At 36.7% G+C, this 21,185-nt stretch overlaps 1 protein-coding gene across 1 annotated transcript; it reads right to left on the bottom strand.

Moving 5' to 3' along the window:
- Positions 1 to 14,346: 14,346 nt before the first annotated feature.
- LOC127087909 (uncharacterized) lies at positions 14,347 to 17,550 on the bottom strand. Its single transcript, XM_051028828.1, has 6 exons — positions 17,366 to 17,550; positions 16,972 to 17,090; positions 16,607 to 16,889; positions 16,249 to 16,310; positions 15,883 to 15,964; positions 14,347 to 14,824 (listed from the first exon to the last, which is right to left on the bottom strand). Exons 1-6 carry the CDS (start codon positions 17,412 to 17,414, stop codon positions 14,730 to 14,732), a joined length of 690 nt encoding a protein of 229 aa, XP_050884785.1. The 5' UTR covers positions 17,415 to 17,550; the 3' UTR covers positions 14,347 to 14,729.
- Between the last annotated feature and the right edge of the window lie 3,635 nt (positions 17,551 to 21,185).

Below are 21,185 nucleotides of genomic sequence, written 5' to 3'. Positions count from 1 at the left end.
GAAAAAGAGGAGAGATACAGCAGAAGAAGATACACAAGGCAAGGCAGAAGCAAGAAGATTCACGGGCAGGGAAAAGAGAAGCAACCATAAAGCACTCATAGCCTGAATAAGAACAACACACATACAGTGAGCAAGCTAGAAGAATCAAATCCCCAGTAAGTGTTCATTATGGAATTTGCATCCAGCATGATTACCTTGCAATACTCCTTAATTCATGCATGAATAATATTGGTTTAATATATATATTGAGATGATGTATTCATGGTTTGGTGGATGTTGATATTGCTTTATTCAAGTATGCATCTGTTCTTGATATGTCATAGCATGTTGGAGAAATTCTGTTTGCATGATTAAAGAATTATATCTGCCATTTAATTATTATTATATGAGTGTTGTTTCTAGCATGATTATGTTTATTTCACATGCTGTTATTACATAATAATGATGATGATGATGATATAATGGTGATAATATAAATCCTTGGTTGTCTTTAACATGTATGTGTAAGGTTTTATCATTATCACTTGCAGTAAAGAGAACTAATACATGAGTAAAATAATATAAGCTTCTTGATTTGTGCATGGCTATTTTTATTATTGCATGATGATTACATATGATCTTATTTTATGTGTGTGGTTTGGTATAAGATGAAGTTACAGGTTTGTTGTATTCACATGAAAGAAACCGCATGAGAAAAAATAAAGTAGCTTGCCGTAAGAGAGAAAGTTGTAACATGCATGGTGGTGTTGCCCTCAGGACCTATTTTTTAGCTTTTCAGTTTTTTTACTATGTTTACTCCCTTTCCACTATAATTGATTCACCACTATTTTCCTATTATTAAAATAAAACCCATTAATTAATTTTCTAATTAATATATTATATTGGTTATTTAAACTAGGATATAATTTAATCTAGTTTATTAATTAAATTTTCATATATCACTTAATTAATTAAAATGGGCTATTTTGAATAATAAAAATATAATTATATTTTTTTTCTCTTTTCTTTTAAAATTTCTATCAATTTAGTCTAAGTTTTTCCATAAATTCATAAAAAAAGTTTCTATTATTATAGACTAAAAATATTCTTAATTCATTCTTAAATTTAGTTTATTTATTTCATTTGTCATGAACTTTCTATGCCCTTTTAATTTTGTACTCGTTAATTAAGATTTAGATATTATATATCCCCTTTTAAATTATGTACCCCCATCCCGAAGCCATGTAATAGCGTAGTCTTATTTTTCGCACTTTAATTTTTCCATACTGTGAATATAACTATCTACATGTATGCTAATAGGATTGCATGGAAAGATAAATAATCGAACTTAGATAAATTAATTCAAGATAATATATCTGAATCCAATCATTTCCACACTTGCACCTCTAGGGTAACCCTCTCTTTGTTGCCTTACGATATTACGGTCATGTCCCGCGAATGTGGGGATACCCTTAGCAAAGACCCTTTCGATTAAATCATCATCATCTCTAAACAGATAAATCATAGTTCCTTCGATCAAAAGGTCAATGTCCCTACAAGATAAACCATAGTCCCTCGAACGTTACCTTCGAATATATGACCTTGTCCCTCGAACGTTGCCTTCGAATATATGACTTTGTCCCTCGATGACCCTTCGTTGTAGCCTACGATTAAATGATGATCGTCCCTTCGAATGCTAAGGTATCCTTACAAATGTTGCCTTCAATGACCAATCGACGACCCCACGATGTCCCTTTACATCCAAAGGATAAGACTACTTACTTCTCAATAGTAAGGACAGTTTTACCCTCCTAAGGATAGGAAATACCTATAAAGACCTTGGTTAGGTATAACTCTTAAATGCTTGCTCACAGCTTAAAATACTTTTCACACCTCACACTTTTCAAAACATCTTTTAGAAAATCACCACTTGGTATACATTCGCACCAGAATCATCGCCGAGTTATATTTTTCTAAACATCTTTCAAAATCAAACGAGATGAACACTTTGTATACATTCGTACAAGAATCATTACAAAGTTAAACTCTCCTTTCAAAATATTTTCTAAACACACCACATTTCTCAAACACTTTCTCAAACAAGGAAAACATAAGTGAGTTAAGCAATTAAGAGCCCATGGATAACCATGGATACAAAGGGTGCTAACACCTTCCCTTTGTATAATGTACCTCCCGAACTCAAAATCTAATCAAGGTCTTTCCTGTTCTTTTCCGCCTTTCCTTATTGGATAAAAGAAAAGTCGGTGGCGACTCTTGTTATCCGCAACATTGCTTTTCAAAGCAAAAACACAAAGTCAGTTCACCGTATCACACTCCACAAAGTCCGAGGCTCAAGTTGCTGAATGGGATGTTGTTGCTACTTCGACTAACGAAGTTTCAAAGCTGCAGCAGCTTTCTGAAACTTATATCAAAGAAGTTGCTGCTTGTGATGATAATATCCAGAAATGGGAGAAACAAATAGTTGTTCTTCAAGAAAAAATCTCCCAAGAGAGAGAGTGCAGAGCATCCATACAGCAACCTAAGCAAAATGAGATTGACGACGAACTGAAGGTGGGTATTCGACATGCAGAAAGGGCTCAGCAACTTAGTCAAGAGATTGAGACTCTCTCTACCCACAGAAGTCTTTGTGATCATCGACTCCAGTTTCAGAAAAAGAAATTTGCCACATTGAAGGAAACTTTTGCTAGTATCAAATTGTAGTCGAATTAGTTTAACAATTCTCAGCCCTTTGAGGCTTTCTTTGTAATAACTTTGGTGCCTTTTTTGTTTGGCAAAGCTATCACAATTATTCTACTGCTATTTTTACTTCTTGCAATATTGGCTTATATCTTTTCAAATACTTGCCATTTATCTTTAAGATTCTCTCGTCTTTTCCTATCTCTTCAATCTCATACGCACCATTTGAAAAACTTTTCAAAATCTGGAAAGGTCCTTCCCACTTAGGAGACCATTTTCCCATTAATCTATCTTTTCGATCCATAGGAAGGATTACTTTCCAAACAAGGTCACCAATTAAAAAGGTCTTGAATTTTACTTTTTTATTGTAAAACTTTTCGACTCTTTCTTTTTGTCTCTTTATCAGATCCAGCGCACGCAGCCTTTCTTCGTCTAAATCAGCTAATTCGTCCATCATCATACTCCAATATACATCTGATGGGATTTCATGATGCCTTTGAACTCTAATTGGTTGCAGATATATTTCGACTGGTAAAACTGCATCATGTCCATAGGTCAACTTAAATGGAGTCGAATTCGTTGCTTCTTTTGGAGATGTTCGACAAGCCCACAAAACTTGATCTAAAGTTTTATGCCAGTTTTTAGGTTTTCTTCCCACATGCTTTTTGATCAAATTTATCACTACCTTGTTGGCTGCTTCAACTTGCCCATTGGCTTGAGCATAGTAAGGTGTCGAAGTAAGAAGTTTAAATCTTGTTTCTTGTGCAAATTTCTGCATATTTTTACCAGTGAACACAGATCCTTGATCTGTTGTTATTGTTTCTGGTATCTCAAATCTATAAATTATGTGCTTTTGGATAAAATCTATAACTGCTTCTTGATCCACATTTACCAATGGTATGGCTTCAATCCACTTAGTAAAATAGTTTATTCCAACCAAAATGTAATTTTGCCCTTTTGAAGAGGCTGGTCGAATTTCACCAATCAAGTCTAAAGTCCAACCTCTAAATGGCCAAGGCTTTATAATTGAATGCAACTCACTTGCAGGAACATGTGGTATGCCTGCATGTACTTGACATTCCTGACAACCTTTTGCAAATTCGACACAGTCCTTCAGCATTGTTGGCTAATACATTCCTTGTCGAAATAATAACCATTTCATTTTATGACCTGCTTGGTGTACGCCACACGCTCCACTGTGCACATTCGACAAAGCTATGTAAGCTTCATCTTCACCTAAGCATTTCAACAAGACTCCTTCTACAGTCTTTTTGAACAATTCGTTTCCAAAAAGTACATAACTTAAAGCTCTGTATTTTACCTTTCTTTCGGCTTTCTGATTTGGGTCTTGCAGATAATCCTTGATGGGCTTTCTCCAATCTTCAATTCCTGAATCGTCTATATTGAATATCTCAAAATTTTCTTCGTCACCATATCCTAATCTTATTGACTCCAAATCTAATGGGGACAACTTGGTAGATATGACTCTTCCTCTGACTTCAATGGCCTCTTCTAACTTTTCCTTCAACACTTTGTATCCAGACGCAAGTTGAGCAAGGTCATTTGCCTCTTGATTCTCTACCCTGGGAATGTGCCTAAAGGCCACATTGTCGAATTCCTTGAGAAGTCTATTGGCTATTACAAAGTACATGATTAAATTTTCTTTCATACATTTATATTCTTTAGTCAACTGCTTTATCACCAGTTCAGAGTCACCCATTATTTCGACTCTTGTTGCCCCCAATTTCAATAATATTTCAAGTCCAGCAATCAAAGCTTCATATTCTGCTTCATTATTTGAACACAGACTTTCAACTTTGTACTTGAATTTTGTTGGAATTCTGTCAGGAGAAATAATCAACATCCCAACACCAGTTCCATTCTTATGACTGGAACCGTCGAAATACAGTTTCCATGGTTCTAATTCGACATACTCTACATTTTCATCTATAGAATGGTCAGCTATAAAATCATCAACCACTTGTTCTTTCACAGCCTTTAAAGGCAAATATTTCAAGGAATATTTTGTCAATGCTAAAGCCCATTTTCCGATTCGACTATGTAAAATAGGTTTAGATAACATATATTTTATTACGTCAAAATGAGAAGAAATGTACACATCAACAGGCTTTATATAATGCTTTAGTTTCATACAAGCAAAATATACACATAAACATAGTTTTTCTATAATACTATATCTAGTTTCAGCATCATTTAGGACTCTACTGAGATAATAGATGGCCCTTTCGACGCCATTCTCATCTTCTTGGCACATCATACTTCCTAATGTTTTGTCTGATGCCGAAATGTACAATCTCATACTTCTTTTTCTACAAGGAGACATTAGAATTGGAGGACTAGCCAGGTATTCCTTGATCTTGTCAATGGCAACTTGTTGTTCTTGCCCCCATGCAAAGTCTTCCTTCTTTAGTCGAAGTAGAGGAGAGAAGGCTTGCGTTTTTCCACTAAGGTTGGAGATAAACCTTTTGAGAAAGTTGATTTTCCCCAGCAGAGACTGCAGCCCCTTTTTCGTTGATGGCGCTTTCGTCTCCATTATGGCTTTGGCTTTGTTTTTATTTATTTCGATCCCTTTCTTGTGGACCACAAAACCTAAGAAATCACCCGCCTGCACACCAAAAGCATATTTAAGGGGGTTCATTTTTAAACCAAACTTCCTCATCCTTTCAAAGGATTGTCGAAGATGGTCTATATGACTTTTTCCTGAAACAGACTTGATCACAATATCATCAATGTACACTTGCATGAAAGTTTCAATAAAGTCATGAAAAATGGAATTCATAGCCCGTTGGTAAGTTGCTCCAGCATTTTTTAAACCAAAGGGCATTACTACCCATTCCTACGTTCCTATTGCTCCAGGACAGCGCAAAGCTGTTTTAGGAACATCTTCTTCAGCAATAAAAATTTGATTATAGCCAGAGTATCCATCTAGCATACTTAAATACTCGTGGCCTGCTGCAAAATCTATAAGCATTTCTGCCACTGGCATAGGATATTCATCCTTTGGGGTAGCTGAATTTAAGTCTCGAAAATCAATGCATACCCTAAGTTTGCCATTTTTCTTAATTACAGGAACTATATTTGCAATCCATTCGACATACCTGGTTGTACGGATGAACTTGCATTTTAGAAGTCTTTCGACCTCTTCTTTTATTTTCGACAGAATCTCTGGTGCGAAGCGTCTTGGAGTCTGCTTTACTGGCTTCTTTCCTTCCATTATTGGCAGCTGCAATTCGACCAAACTTTTATCTAAACCAGGCATCTCGTCGTAATCCCATGTGAAGCAGTCTTTAAACTCTTTCAGCAACTGGACTATTTCGACTTTGAACTGGGGGTCCATCTTTGCGCTTATGTAGGTTGGTCTACTTTCTGCCCCCAGTCCTAAATTTATTTCTTCTAATGGATCCTGCGCCACCATCTTCACGTTAGTTGACACTGGATCTTTTTCGAACCCCAGAGGTTCGCATCGTAAATGGCGTCAAGCTTTTGGTGTTTCTATTCGCCCATCTGGTTGTTATCATAATCTTTTGCAACGTCTCTTTGGGGACATTGTTCGTTGGAATTTTCTTTGTTGGCTTCGACAGCCATATATTTTACTTCGGCCTCAAAGGCCTCTTTGAGTTTGTTTTCGGCTATGTAAGCCGTAATTCTTTCGAGCGCTGATTCTTTACTCGTTATCATCAAATTCACTTCCCCATCTTGTTGGCGCTATATGAGTAGTTCCCCACATGTAAGATTCGCCAATTACTTCTTTGTCCCAGTGAAAACCGTGTGTAGGATGAAGGTACATGGAGCAGTAGGCGTTGTCTGTTGCTTTTAGATCGAACTCGGCTGGGCTGCACGGAGGCATGTGAGCCAAGTTCTTGTCGAAACTTCCATTGTTGACATTGTTCACTTCTGTCATGAAATAACTTTGATCAGCTTCAATGTTTTCGACAATCCCGTCTGGTCTCCAGATGGCTATTCGCTGATGCATTAAAGAAGGTACGGCTCCTACACCATGAATCCACTCCCTTCCAAGTAGTAAGTTGTAATTCGCCCTTGAAGCAATGACCATGAACATTGTTGGCCTTGTTATGGTTCCAACAGTCAAATCCACTTGGATAACGCCCATAGTGGTTCCTACTTTTCCTTCATAATTCGACAACACCATGTTGTGAGGTTTTGCGTCTGAATCATCCTTCCCAATCTTCTTTAGCATGAAATGAGGCATCAAGTTTACTGCTGCTCCGCCATCTACCAGTATCTTGTTTACACCAACATTCTCAACCTTCGCTTTTATGAACAAAGGCTTTAAATGTGCCTTCATGGAATCATCTGGCCTTTCGAAGAAAGCATTCTGTTCTTCGACGCAGCCATTGTTCATGACGAAGTAGCAAATGGGCCTATGTGCCATTGCTTCCTCTTCCATCTCATCTTCCTCGTCTTCGACCTCCATGATTCTATCATAATCTTTAGGGAGGACAGAAACCATATTGCAGATCACATTAAAGAACGCTTCTGAGTCAGATTCGAAGTTGTCAGTTATTTCGTCGTCTTCTTGCACCTTCTCTTTGGACACCACTGGTTCGACCTCGCTGCCAAAATTGATCTGGTGGGAGGACTCCTCTCTGTTCACTATCTGAGCATTGTCATTGGATTCTGCTTTATCTTTGCTGTCAGCATCTTTTCCAATCACGCTTTTTTCAGCAGTTTCTTTTTCTGCCCTCTTCTGCCTCTGGAATCTTCTCCATTGGGATCTTGACATAGGGTTTTTTCCTTTGTAGTTTTTTGAAGGATATGGTCTTGGCTTGTGCTTCTCCACCTCCTTCTTACCTTCCATCGAAGTGCCTCTCTGAACTTCAAAATTTCTCCATTTTTTCTGTCCTTGAGCATCTCTAATGGGTTGAACCCATTTGTCATCCGTTGCTTTGTTGGATGGTTTGCAAGTGTTATGGTGTCTTTCTCCACGCCTCCATTGGTGATGATCACTTTTTCTTGGGTCATATCTTGTTGTCCCCCAATTTTCTTTTCTCTTGGCTTTATCCACCGCTTCCAGATTGGTTGTTGCCTTCCTGTCGAAGATTGCACTGCAACGTGGGCATAACATCACTTCAGTTCCCATCTTTTGGCACCTCTTGATGAATTCCACTAGATTTTCCTCTTCTTTAGGATATGCCAGCCTTTGATACTCCTTTCGATGGCGATCTTCATCCACTTCTGCCTGGTTTCTCTGAGATACTTCCACCATGTTCACCCCAACATTCCATCCGTCAGCAATGCTTAATTTGTTCATTTTTTTAATAAGTCTTTCTTCTTCGACTTCGACATCTCTTGGTATCTGGTCAAACTCCTTTCCTGGGCAGCAACACCAAGATATGTTCCTGGGACCATGTTTTGCAGCGACATTTGTTCGAATTTCTTTTGGGGTCCTCCATTACCCTACGTAGGATTCCAGCGGTCACAGGCTTCATAGGACCATCGACAGCTTCTGCTTTGATTCCTGCGACCTCTTTATTGAAAGGCCTCATAGTGTTGACGCAGTTTGCGACATCACCTATCCTCATTTGGTCAGGATCAAGGCCTTCAGTAGCCTTGTTTCCAATAGTGAGGTCTTCAGTAACCTTCTTGATGATAGGGAGATTGTCAGTTGTCTCAGTTGTTTTTTCATTGTTGCTCAAAGGCAAATCCCCCCACCCGGTTGGCTGGATTGCCTTGATGTCGATACGAGAACTTGCAGGCGCAATGTATTTCGTGAGGTAATCGTACTTCCCACTTGGTTGTCCCAAGAAATCCCAATTTGCTACTTGTCGATCTACAATATCTTCAACAATATTGGCATTGTCCTTTTTGTCGAAACCTTCAGTAGTTTCCATCTTTTTCTGGTCGTCAAAGCCTTCAGTAACTTCGACTTTGTTCTGGTTTGTAAGATCATCAGTAATCTTAACCATGTTGATATTGGTGTCGAAACCTCCAGTAGCTTCCACCATTTCCAAATTGCCGTCAGGAGCAACTTCGACCTCCACCATATTCACAATGGACGGTTCGGCATAATGGGCTTCGACTGGCTGCATGGGATTCGAATCAATCCTCATCTGTTGTTTTGGCTTATCACCAAACTTCAGCCTTTCGTCACGGATAGCATTTTGAACGAGATCCCTGAAAAGGAAACAACGAGACGTTTTATGGCCCAGAAAGTTATGGTATTTACAAAAACCTCTCTTTTTCTATTGTTCCACAGGCGGTTCTTTAGCGCCTGGTGGTTTTATTAATTGACCATCTTTAACCAATAATTCAAAAATCTCGTCACATTTGGTGATGTCGAATGTATAAGTTCTTTTAGGAAACTTATCATTGGTTTCGACTGGATTTCCGTTCGACGGAGTTAGTACTTTACACGAATATGGTGGGCCTTGCTTCAGTTCTGCTAAGTCAATCTCTTGTTTGTCGAAGTTACTTGGTTCGTTTTCGTCGTATTCGTCATCTTGACATACCCCTACATAGGTCACCCTTTCTTTTTTATTTTTGTTTGCTCTAAATTTTTCATCCCTTAACCTTTCGACTTGTCTCACCCTATCTGCTAATTGCGCCATATCCCTTAAATACTGAGTGTCTAGTTTCTTTCTTATAGAATAATCTAGACCCCATGCGGCCATTTCGACTAACTCATGTTCTGGCACCCGAGTGAAACATCTAGCCTTTAGCAACCTAAACCTATTTAAATAATCATCTATTGGTTCTGAGTGTTTTCTCTTAACACTGGCTAATTCCTTCAGACTTATTTTGGTTTGTCCCATGTAAAATTGTTCATGGAATAACCTCTCTAATTGGGTCCACGTATACACTGAGTTTGCAGGCAAGGATGTGAACCAAGTAAACGCGTTTTTCGTCAAGGAACTAGGAAAGTATTTTATTTTCAAATTTTCATTACGGGCTATCTCTCCTGCTTCGATCAGATAACGTGCTACATGTTCTATGGTGGATTCACTAGTATCCCCTGAGAATTTGGTGAACTTAGGAACTTTCCATCATGGGGGCAATTCTTCTTGCAGAATGTACTCCGACAGTGGGGAAGCGTAACTGGGCCTTTGTAATCCCATGTTTACCCCATTTTGTGCCATTATCGTTTCGACCATGGCCGCTAAATTGTTTTCGGAAGGCAAGTTATTATACCAGATTCGCTGTTACAATACAGCATCAGCGTCTTGGCCTCTCTGGATCACTATCCTTCTAGGCTCTTGTGGAACAGGAATTTCGACACGAGGTTGTTCGACTACTTCCTCTTGGTTTCTGACGTTTGCCTGGGTATTATCTAGAGGTATTTGATTTATTGTAGGCTCTTCTTGGACCGCCATCATTGGGTTCTGAACCACTTGTTCTCTGTGTCGAGTTTGAGGGACCCAAAAAAATCGGCAATGTGCGTCATCTGTGCTGCCAACAATTGGTTTGTTTGGGTGGTGTTTTGTATTAGAGGATTAAACACCGCCCCCATTTGTTGTGTCAACATTTGGACCATATCATGATTACTTTCGTTCATTTGTTGTCTAATTACTTGCGCAGAATTATTTGTTATTGCTGGCATGTAAAGTGGTTGTTGGTTTAGTCTACTCATGTTTCCGCCATATCCTGACCCTTGTAATGGTGAAGACATATTGGCCATAGAATCAGAATATAATACTGGCGAATTGTGTAAATTTGCCATTACCGAAGTTGGCATTCCAAATGGTTGTTTCCTACCAGACAAAGGCATGGTGAAATTTGTCACAAAAGGCCTAGAAGCATTCCCTATAGGAGGAGGTGTCCCAACAGGCATATGTTGCACCCTAATGGACGAACTAGGCGCATTTTGCGATATTGAAACCGCTGGTATTGACCCTGTTGACGAAGGCACAACCTCTGACACAGGGACTGATCCCACATTTCCTCCTGTCGAAGGGATAGGGTTGGATACTGGGATGGCTTCATTTGGATTAGGATTATTTGGATTATTTGGCTGACTCGCCATTTTCCTTACTCTCGTTCTTTTAGGTCTTTCTACGTCAGATACGGCTAATTTACCGCTTCTTAGTCTCATACAACAAAGAAGAAACCTTGGCTAAGGATTATTTAAGTTTTAGATTTTTGCACTAGTCCCACTGGGCGTGCCAATTTGTTCGCTGTTGATTTTGGCGAACAACCTCTGGTTTTCCAAAACTTGTCGAATTTGGTTACTTGCAGGATCAACCATACAAATCCTAGGACATGTGCAAATTCAAATAACTTTGTGAATCTTTAGAACAACCTTGGTATCTTTTATTTGGTTTACTAAGTCTTTCACGTATGAAAGATATTGACTGAAAGTGCTTAAATAAAAGTAAACTTAACAAGACTAAGATGAATGGCGAAAAATAAATGGCGAAGAGTAACTTGCATAAAGTAAATGCAAAGGATAAATGACTGGTAAATGTAAAGGAAAATTGGCAAAGAACTTTGAAATTTATAAGATAAAACTTTTAAAGAAATGGTGTTTGTTCACACGTACATTTTCCAGATAAGACTCTTTTCTCTCACACGGGTACTTTGAGTATTTTGCAGGAATTTTTGTACAAGTTTTTCACACACCCTATTCTGATAACAACTATCCTATTTATATACAAACAAAATAACTGTCACTAACGAATAAATCCTAAAACTATGACACTTGGCTCTCTGCATAACTTCTTTTCGCCAGGTGCTTCCACGCGTCTTCTGCCAAATGTCACAACTCTTTTAAATTTGAATTTCCGCTTTACGTCGAAACGACGCGTCTCCTCAGACTTGTTGAATTATGGAAATACCATAACATCATCCATACTTGTCAAAGACGTCTTTTCATCTGCAGACCTCTTCTCTTGTCGAATTGTCGAAATACCACCAATCTGTCGAAGTGTCGAACAAGCATCTCCATTTGTCGAAAACACTATTCTGCTGTTGATTTCATGGCGTCAAAATTACATGTATACACATATGTGACTTTTTCAGTTGTGTCAAACTATGTTGAAGGACCGAGAAAACATGCCAAAGGTCATTGTCACCAATCGCGATAATGTACTGATGAGTTCAGTTGTAAAGGTCTTTCCTACATCATATGCATTACTTTGTAAGTATCACATAACAAAAAATGTGAGAAGTATACTTAATTCTGCGATAGGGACCAAACAAATCAAAGGTGAAAATGGGAAATGGTCAAAATTGGTGTGATATAGAAAAGCATAATGGATGTCTGGAATGTTATAATAAATTCTTCTACGCAAGAGTTATATGTCGAATCTGTAATATATTTCAGAAGGGAGTATGAAAAACATCTGAATTTCTTGAAATATGTTGAAAGTACAATTCTAGATTAGGTGAAGGAGAATATTGTTTGTGTTTGGACCGATCAGGTTAGACACTTTAGAAATACAACAAATAATAGAGTTGAATCTGCTCATGCGACATTGAAGAATTGATTGGGAAATAATAAAGGTGATTTATGTAAAGGTTGAGACTCTGTGAACCAAATGATCTAAAATCAACATAACGATATAAGAACATCATTTGGTCACAACAATACAGTATTATAACACAAATTTAGAGACAATAATCTTTATTCAAAGTTGGAAGGAAGACTATCATGAGCGGGGTTGAATTTTATTTATCACGAAGTCAAACGAGTGGAGCAAGTAGGTTCAAATAGCTAAGAGTATGGTTGCACACTTAGGAAGACGTACGGTCTTACGCGCACTTGTTTAATTTCAAAGAAGATGAAACTTGATAAGCCCATAAGAATGGATGAGGTTTGCATGCACTAAAAAGGATTTATATGATGATGATGATGATGATGATGATGGTGTGATGAAGGATGATAGATTGAATATATCTATCATGAACGAATGGAAAGTGATTCAATAGAGATTTTTGAAAGATGATGACAACATAAAAATGCACATCAAATAGTAACTAAGGAAGATTGTCTATCCAAAAATCAAGGATTTGAAACCACCATTGCAGCCGGTAAAAACAAAGGGTGCTCCTAAGAAGGTCAAACCAACACATAGTGACAATTCAACGATGCAGACTTCGCCCTCCTTCGAACATGTTGACACACTTTTTTGGGATTCCCCAACTTTAAAATCTCAACCAAAATAATCTTTTCAATGGTGTTTGCATTAGCAAACTATCTCATTCACCATCTTTACCAAAAATGATACACATTAAAGAGATGTCGGCTTTTATGCACAAATACATTGAATGGATGGTAGATGTTAAGGAGTGACCCATCTCAAAATCCAATCAAACAACTTTTAAAATCACTACATTTTATTCAAGTTTATTTGAAATCGGGATACCATATACCATGGACATCATCGGAGTGGCCAACTTATTCCACAGAGGAAGTTGAATCTTAGTCAGATAACTTTTTGGATAGTATGGAAGAATTTACCAAGTTGAGCGATATTGAAAGAGAATCAAATAAGCAAAAGTCAAAGGCGAAACTACCCATAGATATAGATTTAGGTGATGAGACATGTTTTGATGCATTTTAATTTTTATCTCACAATATATTTAGGTGGTGACTCATCTTTTATATCTAACATTGGATTGATATTAACGATGTAAATGAGATACATTTTTGATACATGTATATTTCATTTTTCTAAAGTTATCTAAATTTTTTATTTTCATAACAGGTTCTATAAGAAAGAAAAAAGGGTTAACCCAGAAATGTACTTCCGAACGCACCTTATTTTCTAAGAAATGGTAACAGTGGTTAATCCAGAACTGCATTTTCGTATACACTATGATTTTACTAAACGAAACAGGATGAAATCGGAAGTACATCTTCAAAATATCCTCTTAGACATGATTGGGTTTCTAAGGGCCATATTAGTCTAAAAATTGTGTAAACATTGGTGCCCCTCATGTTGTTAGCAAAATCACACACAAAATGTCCCAATATTCATGTATCGTTTTTTGTCAACCTCAACGGCAAGAGATCCCTCTTGAATTTAGGTTCATCGAGATCACACGTCTTCTCGATCTAAAATCCACACTAGAGAATCTATTGTGATACCCAGACAATCAAAGAGTTGTGAAGTTTTGTTATCATTCACCATCAATTGACAACGAAGGAAAGATATAATTCAACAAATATGAGTTAAAGACAAATGAAGATTTAACTGTTATATAGAATACATTTCATCGTTACGAAATAAAAGGTCCGATCGAGGTGGATACAAAGGTTGCAAGATCGATCAAAGATATTCTAACAAAGTTGAAACTTCCTCAACCATCACTTGATGAAATGTAATATTAGATTTATATTAATGATTATTTATGTAATATTACTTTATTTATTTATGTCATAACAATGATTGATATTAATTTATGTTATTCTTCCTATTGTATATTTGTTTATAGTTTATCAAACACAGCAGTTTCCAAAAATACAATTTTACATTAGTTATGAGGTTTTGGTAATACATTTCAGTATTTTATGAACATTTATGGTATTTCACCGTAATACATGGGCACTATTAAGGATGCATTAAGCAATCCCATAGATGTCTAGGGGCAAATCCAGAGGGTGTAACAAGAAAATGCAGCAGCGGCCCAATACACCAAAAGTAAGAAGCATGATAATCTAGAATGCACCATGCAAAAAGACCAATATGATGAGACAAAAATGAGTCTTTGAACCTCTTACATAAATTATACCTACTTCAAAGAATTTAACGCCAAATATGATACCAGAACACATTAAATAACAACTGACCATTTTATTTTACAATACACAACACCCTACTTAAAAAAAGGCGGCAAACACCACTGCTGTGGGATTTGTGAGGGATCAAAACTCAAAGGTACAAAGCAACACCTAATTTCTAAGATCGTGAAAATTCTATTAAAAAAATTCTCGTTTCAACAACTGCGCCTCCTCTAAAGTTTTGAATCCAAAAGCAAATTTCTCCATCAGATAGAGTTCATCTGAGCAGCATCAAACTTCTCAGCCAAGTAAATACAATACCAGTCAGCACGAGTCTGTCATACTAAAAAGCTTATTGTCGATCATCAGTTGGCGGGCGGAAAGGAAAGTGTGCAAACTGGATTTTTAAGGTTGGCGAATCAGGTTTTTTATCATCAAACTTGTAGCCTGCATAAAGTTCTACACGTCAGTATGTATTTCCACACATCCATAACAGGACTATGCATCTACTAATTTAAATTTAGCTTAAATAACATTATTTTCCTTCTAAATATACCATTTCATTTTTTACCAATATACTTTTCAAAAACATCCTTTAGTATTATCTGTTAGATGTATCAGTCTCACAGTTAAATTCTCTATTTTGTGACAACTGACAACTGACAAGCAACTGACATGCCCCCGCCACATTTGTTAATCAAAATACCACCTCGTCATCTTCCCTCTCCCATCTCTCCTTCCCGACCCCTATCCCTCTTCTCTTTGCTTATTCCCACAACCCCTATCCAATCTTACTCGGCCTCTCATAGGTGCGCATCACGCAGTCATTTGCAAAGCATGTAGCCAATCAAGATCAAAAGGATATTTCACAATACATCTTAAAGGAAACATTTCTGGTTAAAAACAAACCCCAAAGTATCCCTATGTATTATTATTGCAAAAAAAAAAACCTAGAATAGAAGCTTTCGGCCATCCTCTTAATGTGTCCAAAACCTGTTCTGCATTCTGAGTCAATGCTCAGACACAAATTGTTTTAGTAACAATTTGCGGAACAGTACACAATTTTATGTCCAGGACTGAAACTTCGTGGGAAACACATTTTGCCATATTTGCATATACAACAACAACTAAGCCTTATCCCACTAGGTGGGATCGGCTACATGGATCAAAGCAACGTATATTTACATTTTTATACATTTTGTACACCGTGTACATTTATATTTTTATTTAAATATGAATATGATACAAAGCAATGTCCTATATTTAATCAGAATTTGTATTGCATTAGCAGTTAGCACTAAGAATACTGGTGACGGTAAGTGTCAGTGCTTTATATTTTATATACATCTATCATATAATTAGATCTCATATTATTTAGAGGTCTTCTATATTTCTTAACTTTCAGACAAATCTCTATAATGTACCAAGCATTATATTGTTTTCCTCGGGACCCTGTGGGGAGACATCAAACTGAATTATATTAACAAAAAAGATGAAGCATTTACCTTGCAGAGCTTCCATAGCGGTGAGAGCGCATTTGGGTTCATTAAACTCCACAAAACAAAAAATCATAGCCTTGTCCCCACTCTGCAGTATGTTTGGTCATTTAAACACAATTAAATGTCCATAATAAATCAAGCAAAAAGAAATGGTGCATTCAACCTAGTACATTCTACGATTAAACGTATCAAATAGTACTAGTACTAGCTAATATATCATTAGAGGAATGTCACGGCAGGTGTAGAAGCAATATTATATTGTTTCTAAACACAGCAATCACGTCACAATCTAATATAATAGTGTTAGATGGGTCTCAAAATATTGGAATTTTCTTAAACAATCGGCATGAAATTCTTAATAAACACACTTACTCGTCTTGGCTCCTTGTGAACAACTTTGATATCCTTATAGCCAATAAAAGGACGGAAAAGATCTACGCAGATATGTCAAGGATTCAAGTCAACAGAATCTTGAAATACAGTTATTGCTATTTGAGATACCAACAAGTTAACTTCCATAAACTGTTAAAAGGCAAATTAATATCCACTCGGTTTTTTCTGAACTTTGAAACAAACAACAGCTAAATGGGATCTCATATAGTAAAAATCCAACAAAATTTAGAATTTGACAACAGTTTCTTCCTATCGATTATCTATTATTACCTACACTCAATGATCAAAAACAGATATACCAACGCATACAAGAACACATGCAAGTGGCAAAGGATACGGCCTACTTCCCTTCTAGTACAGTCTTTTGGAAGGCCACCCACAAACAAAATGTTTGATTCCGCAGCTGAAGCTGGGAGGGCATCATAACTGCTTTTAGAGATTGATCTTTCATTGTTTGCAATTGCATCAGGAATACCTGGATCAACACCCGGCAGAGTATCTCTTTTTGTACTTAATTTAGGATCTTCAAGAGGAGAATAACCCGCAACGTTAGGTTCGGAGTGAACTCTAGATCCCCTGGTATCATCAACACCATATGGTTCCGTCCGAAACAAGCTTACCTACAGGTAGTCCACATGAATAGCTTGAAAAAATACATCTACAATTTCATTTTAAATCAATCAACAGTGATTAAAATTTTACATCTTTATGCAGGTAATCTGTTCCGTAGCCCGGAAATTCAGTTGATTTAGGACGAGGAGAGGCCAACGGTGGTGCCTCGGATGGAATGTAACCGGCATAGCTACTTCTGGCAAAGTTTGCTGGCAGAATCAGGAAGAAACGGACAAAACATGAGTGTGGTGATCATTTGAAAGGAAATAAAAAGTGCTTTTTTTCTAGGTTTAAAAATTCTATCCAACACTTTTCAACCTTCTTAATTGTTGAATCTTGAAAATTACCCCCCAAGTATAAAAATTGAATCTTTCAATAGTGTAAACTAGAGTTTCAATGAGAGTTATTAAAAAAGTAGTGACTTTGAGGGGGCGGTAATTAAAAAGGAATGATTATGATGAAGAAAAAAGAGAAGAGAGAGTACCTCCGTCGGAAGGTGCAGAAGTTGGGTATGGGTAATAGGGATCCGCCATCTACAGCCGTTTAAGTCTCCCGCCGGCAACACTCTCAATCGCTCACTGCTCCGATTTGTTTCCGGTTAACACCCCGTCTTGACCAGTTCAATTAGGGGTTTTACTTTGATTAGAAGAAAGAAAAATACTATTGGGTACAAAAAATAAGTTGCACTAAAAAATAACCGTTACATTAGGTTTTGACTTTTGAGTTTAATTAACTATAACTTTTATTTATTTACTCCATTGTTATTGAAATTTAATATATATATATATATATATATATATATATATATATATATATATATATATATATATATATATATATATATATATATATATATATCGTCGTAAGGATGTTGAGATTAGTTTGGTAGTACGAGTGGCGTACACGTGGAGTCTATGTTATGGAAGCAGATTTGTTATTGATTTCTTTCATGCAGACTGCGAACAACTTTGAACGGTCTGTTAATAAGAAACATGTCTTTGATATTATGAATAAGCAAAACAAATTTATGGTATTTGTTTAAAGGGGTCTCTATGAGAACAGGATAGAGGGAAGAGTTTGTGTAACAAATTGAGTCATAAGACTCATATCTTTGACAAAGGAGGGGTCATGGAGAATAACATAAAACTCTGTCTAGAGGATATTGTTACAATTTGGGATGAAGTCTAAAAGACCATGTTCCGAACCCCTAATGAGTAACAAATGGTTCCACAAAACCAGTACGAGTTAGTGTGTCATTGAAACTACCATCAAGATTTATAATAGTGCATTTGAGGGAGTTTCATTTTATGTGACGGTCTACCGTGTGAATGTGAATGGGTTTGCTGAAGTAAGTGTTGAGGGAGTCTGCCATAGAGTGAGTAATAATGGAAAGTTGATACAAGGGAATGGGATCACGGAAGATACAAGAAAAGCTTTTGTTTCCCCAAGCCAACCAGATCCCATTAAGAAAGATTGTTTATTTATTGTTAAAGCTTCAACTTATAAGTCATAAATTAGTATCATGGTTCAACAAAAAAATATGTATGAGTGAATCCAAGGTTAAGCCAAAGATTTATAGAAGTATTGTAGTCTCGGACACAATGAAGGAACGACTCATCTTCAAGGTCGCATCTGGTACAAGAAGTAGAGGTTATCATGTTCTTATGATGGACCAAAGAAAGGGTATGAACAAAGTTGTGACAAGCAAGCCAAAATAAAAATTTAATCTTTTATGATAAACAAAGCTTTCAAACCAAAGACCAAGATTATCTGTTGTGAATAGTTGTATCTTCTTTACTTTGGAGTAGTCACATATTTTAGTGATGCAGTTTTCCATTGATGTGGTCGTCCCAAACAAAGACATCCTCGATGTTGTGGTTAAATTTAAAATTCTTGTTGTTCAGCTCATTAATGATATTGTGTGGGAGCTAAGTGTATAAAAGTTGTACTTTTCATACCCCAATTTTGTCTGGACATTCTAAACTTTCACCCATCAAACTTTATTTTACTTGGCTTAGAATAAAAATTTAGTTTTATAGACAGACCGGCTGAATCGATTTCTTAACCGCATGTGAAATCAGTGAACAGTTTTTTCAGGTTTTGACTTGCAACTAACTATTTTATTGATTTACATAAACTATTTTTTGCATCTTCGTGCGATTGCATTTTGATATGTCAGAACTTTTTCATTCAGGTACTTTTTACTACGAGATTTAATCCCCGACTGTTTGTTTTACATAACTTTATTTCGCGTAGATTATTTTAATGCGTTCATTTTATTTTTTTACATATTTTCGCGGCCAGTTTTTCTTCATTTTAATTCCTTTTATTTTTTTATTTTTTTGTGTCAAAATGTCAACAAACAAAAAATAGAGACAAATAAATAATCATTTGATTTTTATTTGCTTTATAAAACAAAGATTTGAATTTTATTTCATTTTAATTTTAAACTCATTTTTTATCATTGAAAAATCCAAGGACTTTTGTGGTATTTTGTTAAATTTGCACATCCCTAATTTTGTTTACTATGAAAGCTCGTATTGGTCATTGGATCAAAATTATCAAGGGACTCAATTGCTATAATCATAGTTCACATGGATCACGAATTGAAAATCAAGAAAAAATAAAAGAGATAGAAAAACCAAAATGAAAAAAGTTGATGGTTAGGAGGCTCCATTTTCATGTGACTCATAACACGTGGTGCCCCTTAATTGGATCTCTCCATTTTGAAATGAAAATAAGCAATGAAAAAGAAAGAAGAGGGAGACAACCTGAATGAAATAAAAAATTCCTCACTCCAAGCGACACATATGCCCTTCATTTTTACTCAGCATCTTTCATCAAATTCCTACATCCCATGACCTCACTCTCACACTTGCATTCAACCAACTCCCTCTTCAATTGAATAAAGGACGAAAAAGTAAAAAAGGAAACGTTGAGCTCATCACCACAACCGTGTTTCCAACTTCACTCACCATTAACACCAACAACCACCATGGTCAACCGCTGGAGACTACTATCAATGCAGTTACTTATCCACCACCATTAGCTCATCACCAAAACACACTCAAACTCGTTAACTACTCAACCATTTAAAACTTCTGATCCACACTCAAATAAGCCACTGCAAACCACCTTCTGTTCCACCATAAACGAGTTGTTCCTACCAATTCATCACGGCTACCTTAACCTCACGCGAACCAACCTTCACCAAGTAACTTCAAACCAAACACAAACCTCCATGAAATGAACTCAATGACCACCTAAGCCGAAAACACACGATGACGTTTTCACTCTTTCCATCAGTTTCATCTCTACCGCGACATAACGCCGTCACCGATCCACAAATCATAGTGATACAACAACAACAAACTTCAAACCATCGTACGCGACTCTTGGCAGCGCAACATTATCAAGTAGAGTCGAGTTCTTTCAGCGGATTCAATGTGTTGTTATTTCGTTATTGGTAACAATTCAAGCCTAATTTATTTTTGTGTGATGTTGTATTTGATTTTTTGCTGCGTATTTCGGTTCGACTATTGGATGTTGTAATGTTATGAAATGTTGTAAATAATGTTGAACATATATGTGTGGTTTGTGCTGCTACTTTTTTTGTGTCGCGTAAATCGGATGTAATCCTCGGATTCGACATGATTTATATATTGTTACTCTGCCGGATTTTCGTTTGACATATTTTTGTAACATGTCAATGCATATGCGTGCAATTTGTTGTCACTGCGTTGTGTTATATCATTACATTGCATCTCGCACAATCCATTGTGTTACGACATGCCTTCATGTATGTTTTAAGTTTCATTTTGTTACAATATCGCCTCTTTATGTTAAGTTTCGTTCACATTTCGATCTACTTGCGATGATCGCACCTCACGTTAGCAATATGTTTCGATTCATGTTGGAATTTCGTTTTCATTATGTTTAAATTGGCCATATGAAAGAATTTGTGGTTGTGCGAAAGAAATTGTGGCCTTACAAAAAGAATTTGTGGCCTCATAATGGAATTTGTGATCTTAAGAAGAATTTGCGACCTCACGTTATCAATACGCGACAAATCCATGACCAGGTCTACCCCACGACCTTGCGTTACAATTTGCATCTTTACGTTTTTACTCTCACGTGTTAACTCTTTTCAATTATTTTGCACGACTTTTCTTCAAATCTATTATCATGACCCTATTAAATCTTTTCACAAAGGATGAAAAAGGAAATGGTCTAGTGTCTACTATTCTTTTCCCCGATTGTTTGGGTACGAGTTGTCGAACTCGACCATTCGAGCAATCATCATC

Source organism: Lathyrus oleraceus, chromosome 5 (genome assembly GCF_024323335.1).
Source record: "Lathyrus oleraceus cultivar Zhongwan6 chromosome 5, CAAS_Psat_ZW6_1.0, whole genome shotgun sequence".
Classification (NCBI taxonomy): domain Eukaryota; kingdom Viridiplantae; phylum Streptophyta; class Magnoliopsida; order Fabales; family Fabaceae; genus Lathyrus; species Lathyrus oleraceus.
Note: the sequence above shows the minus strand (reverse complement) of the source record. Positions and strands in the feature narration are given on the sequence as shown.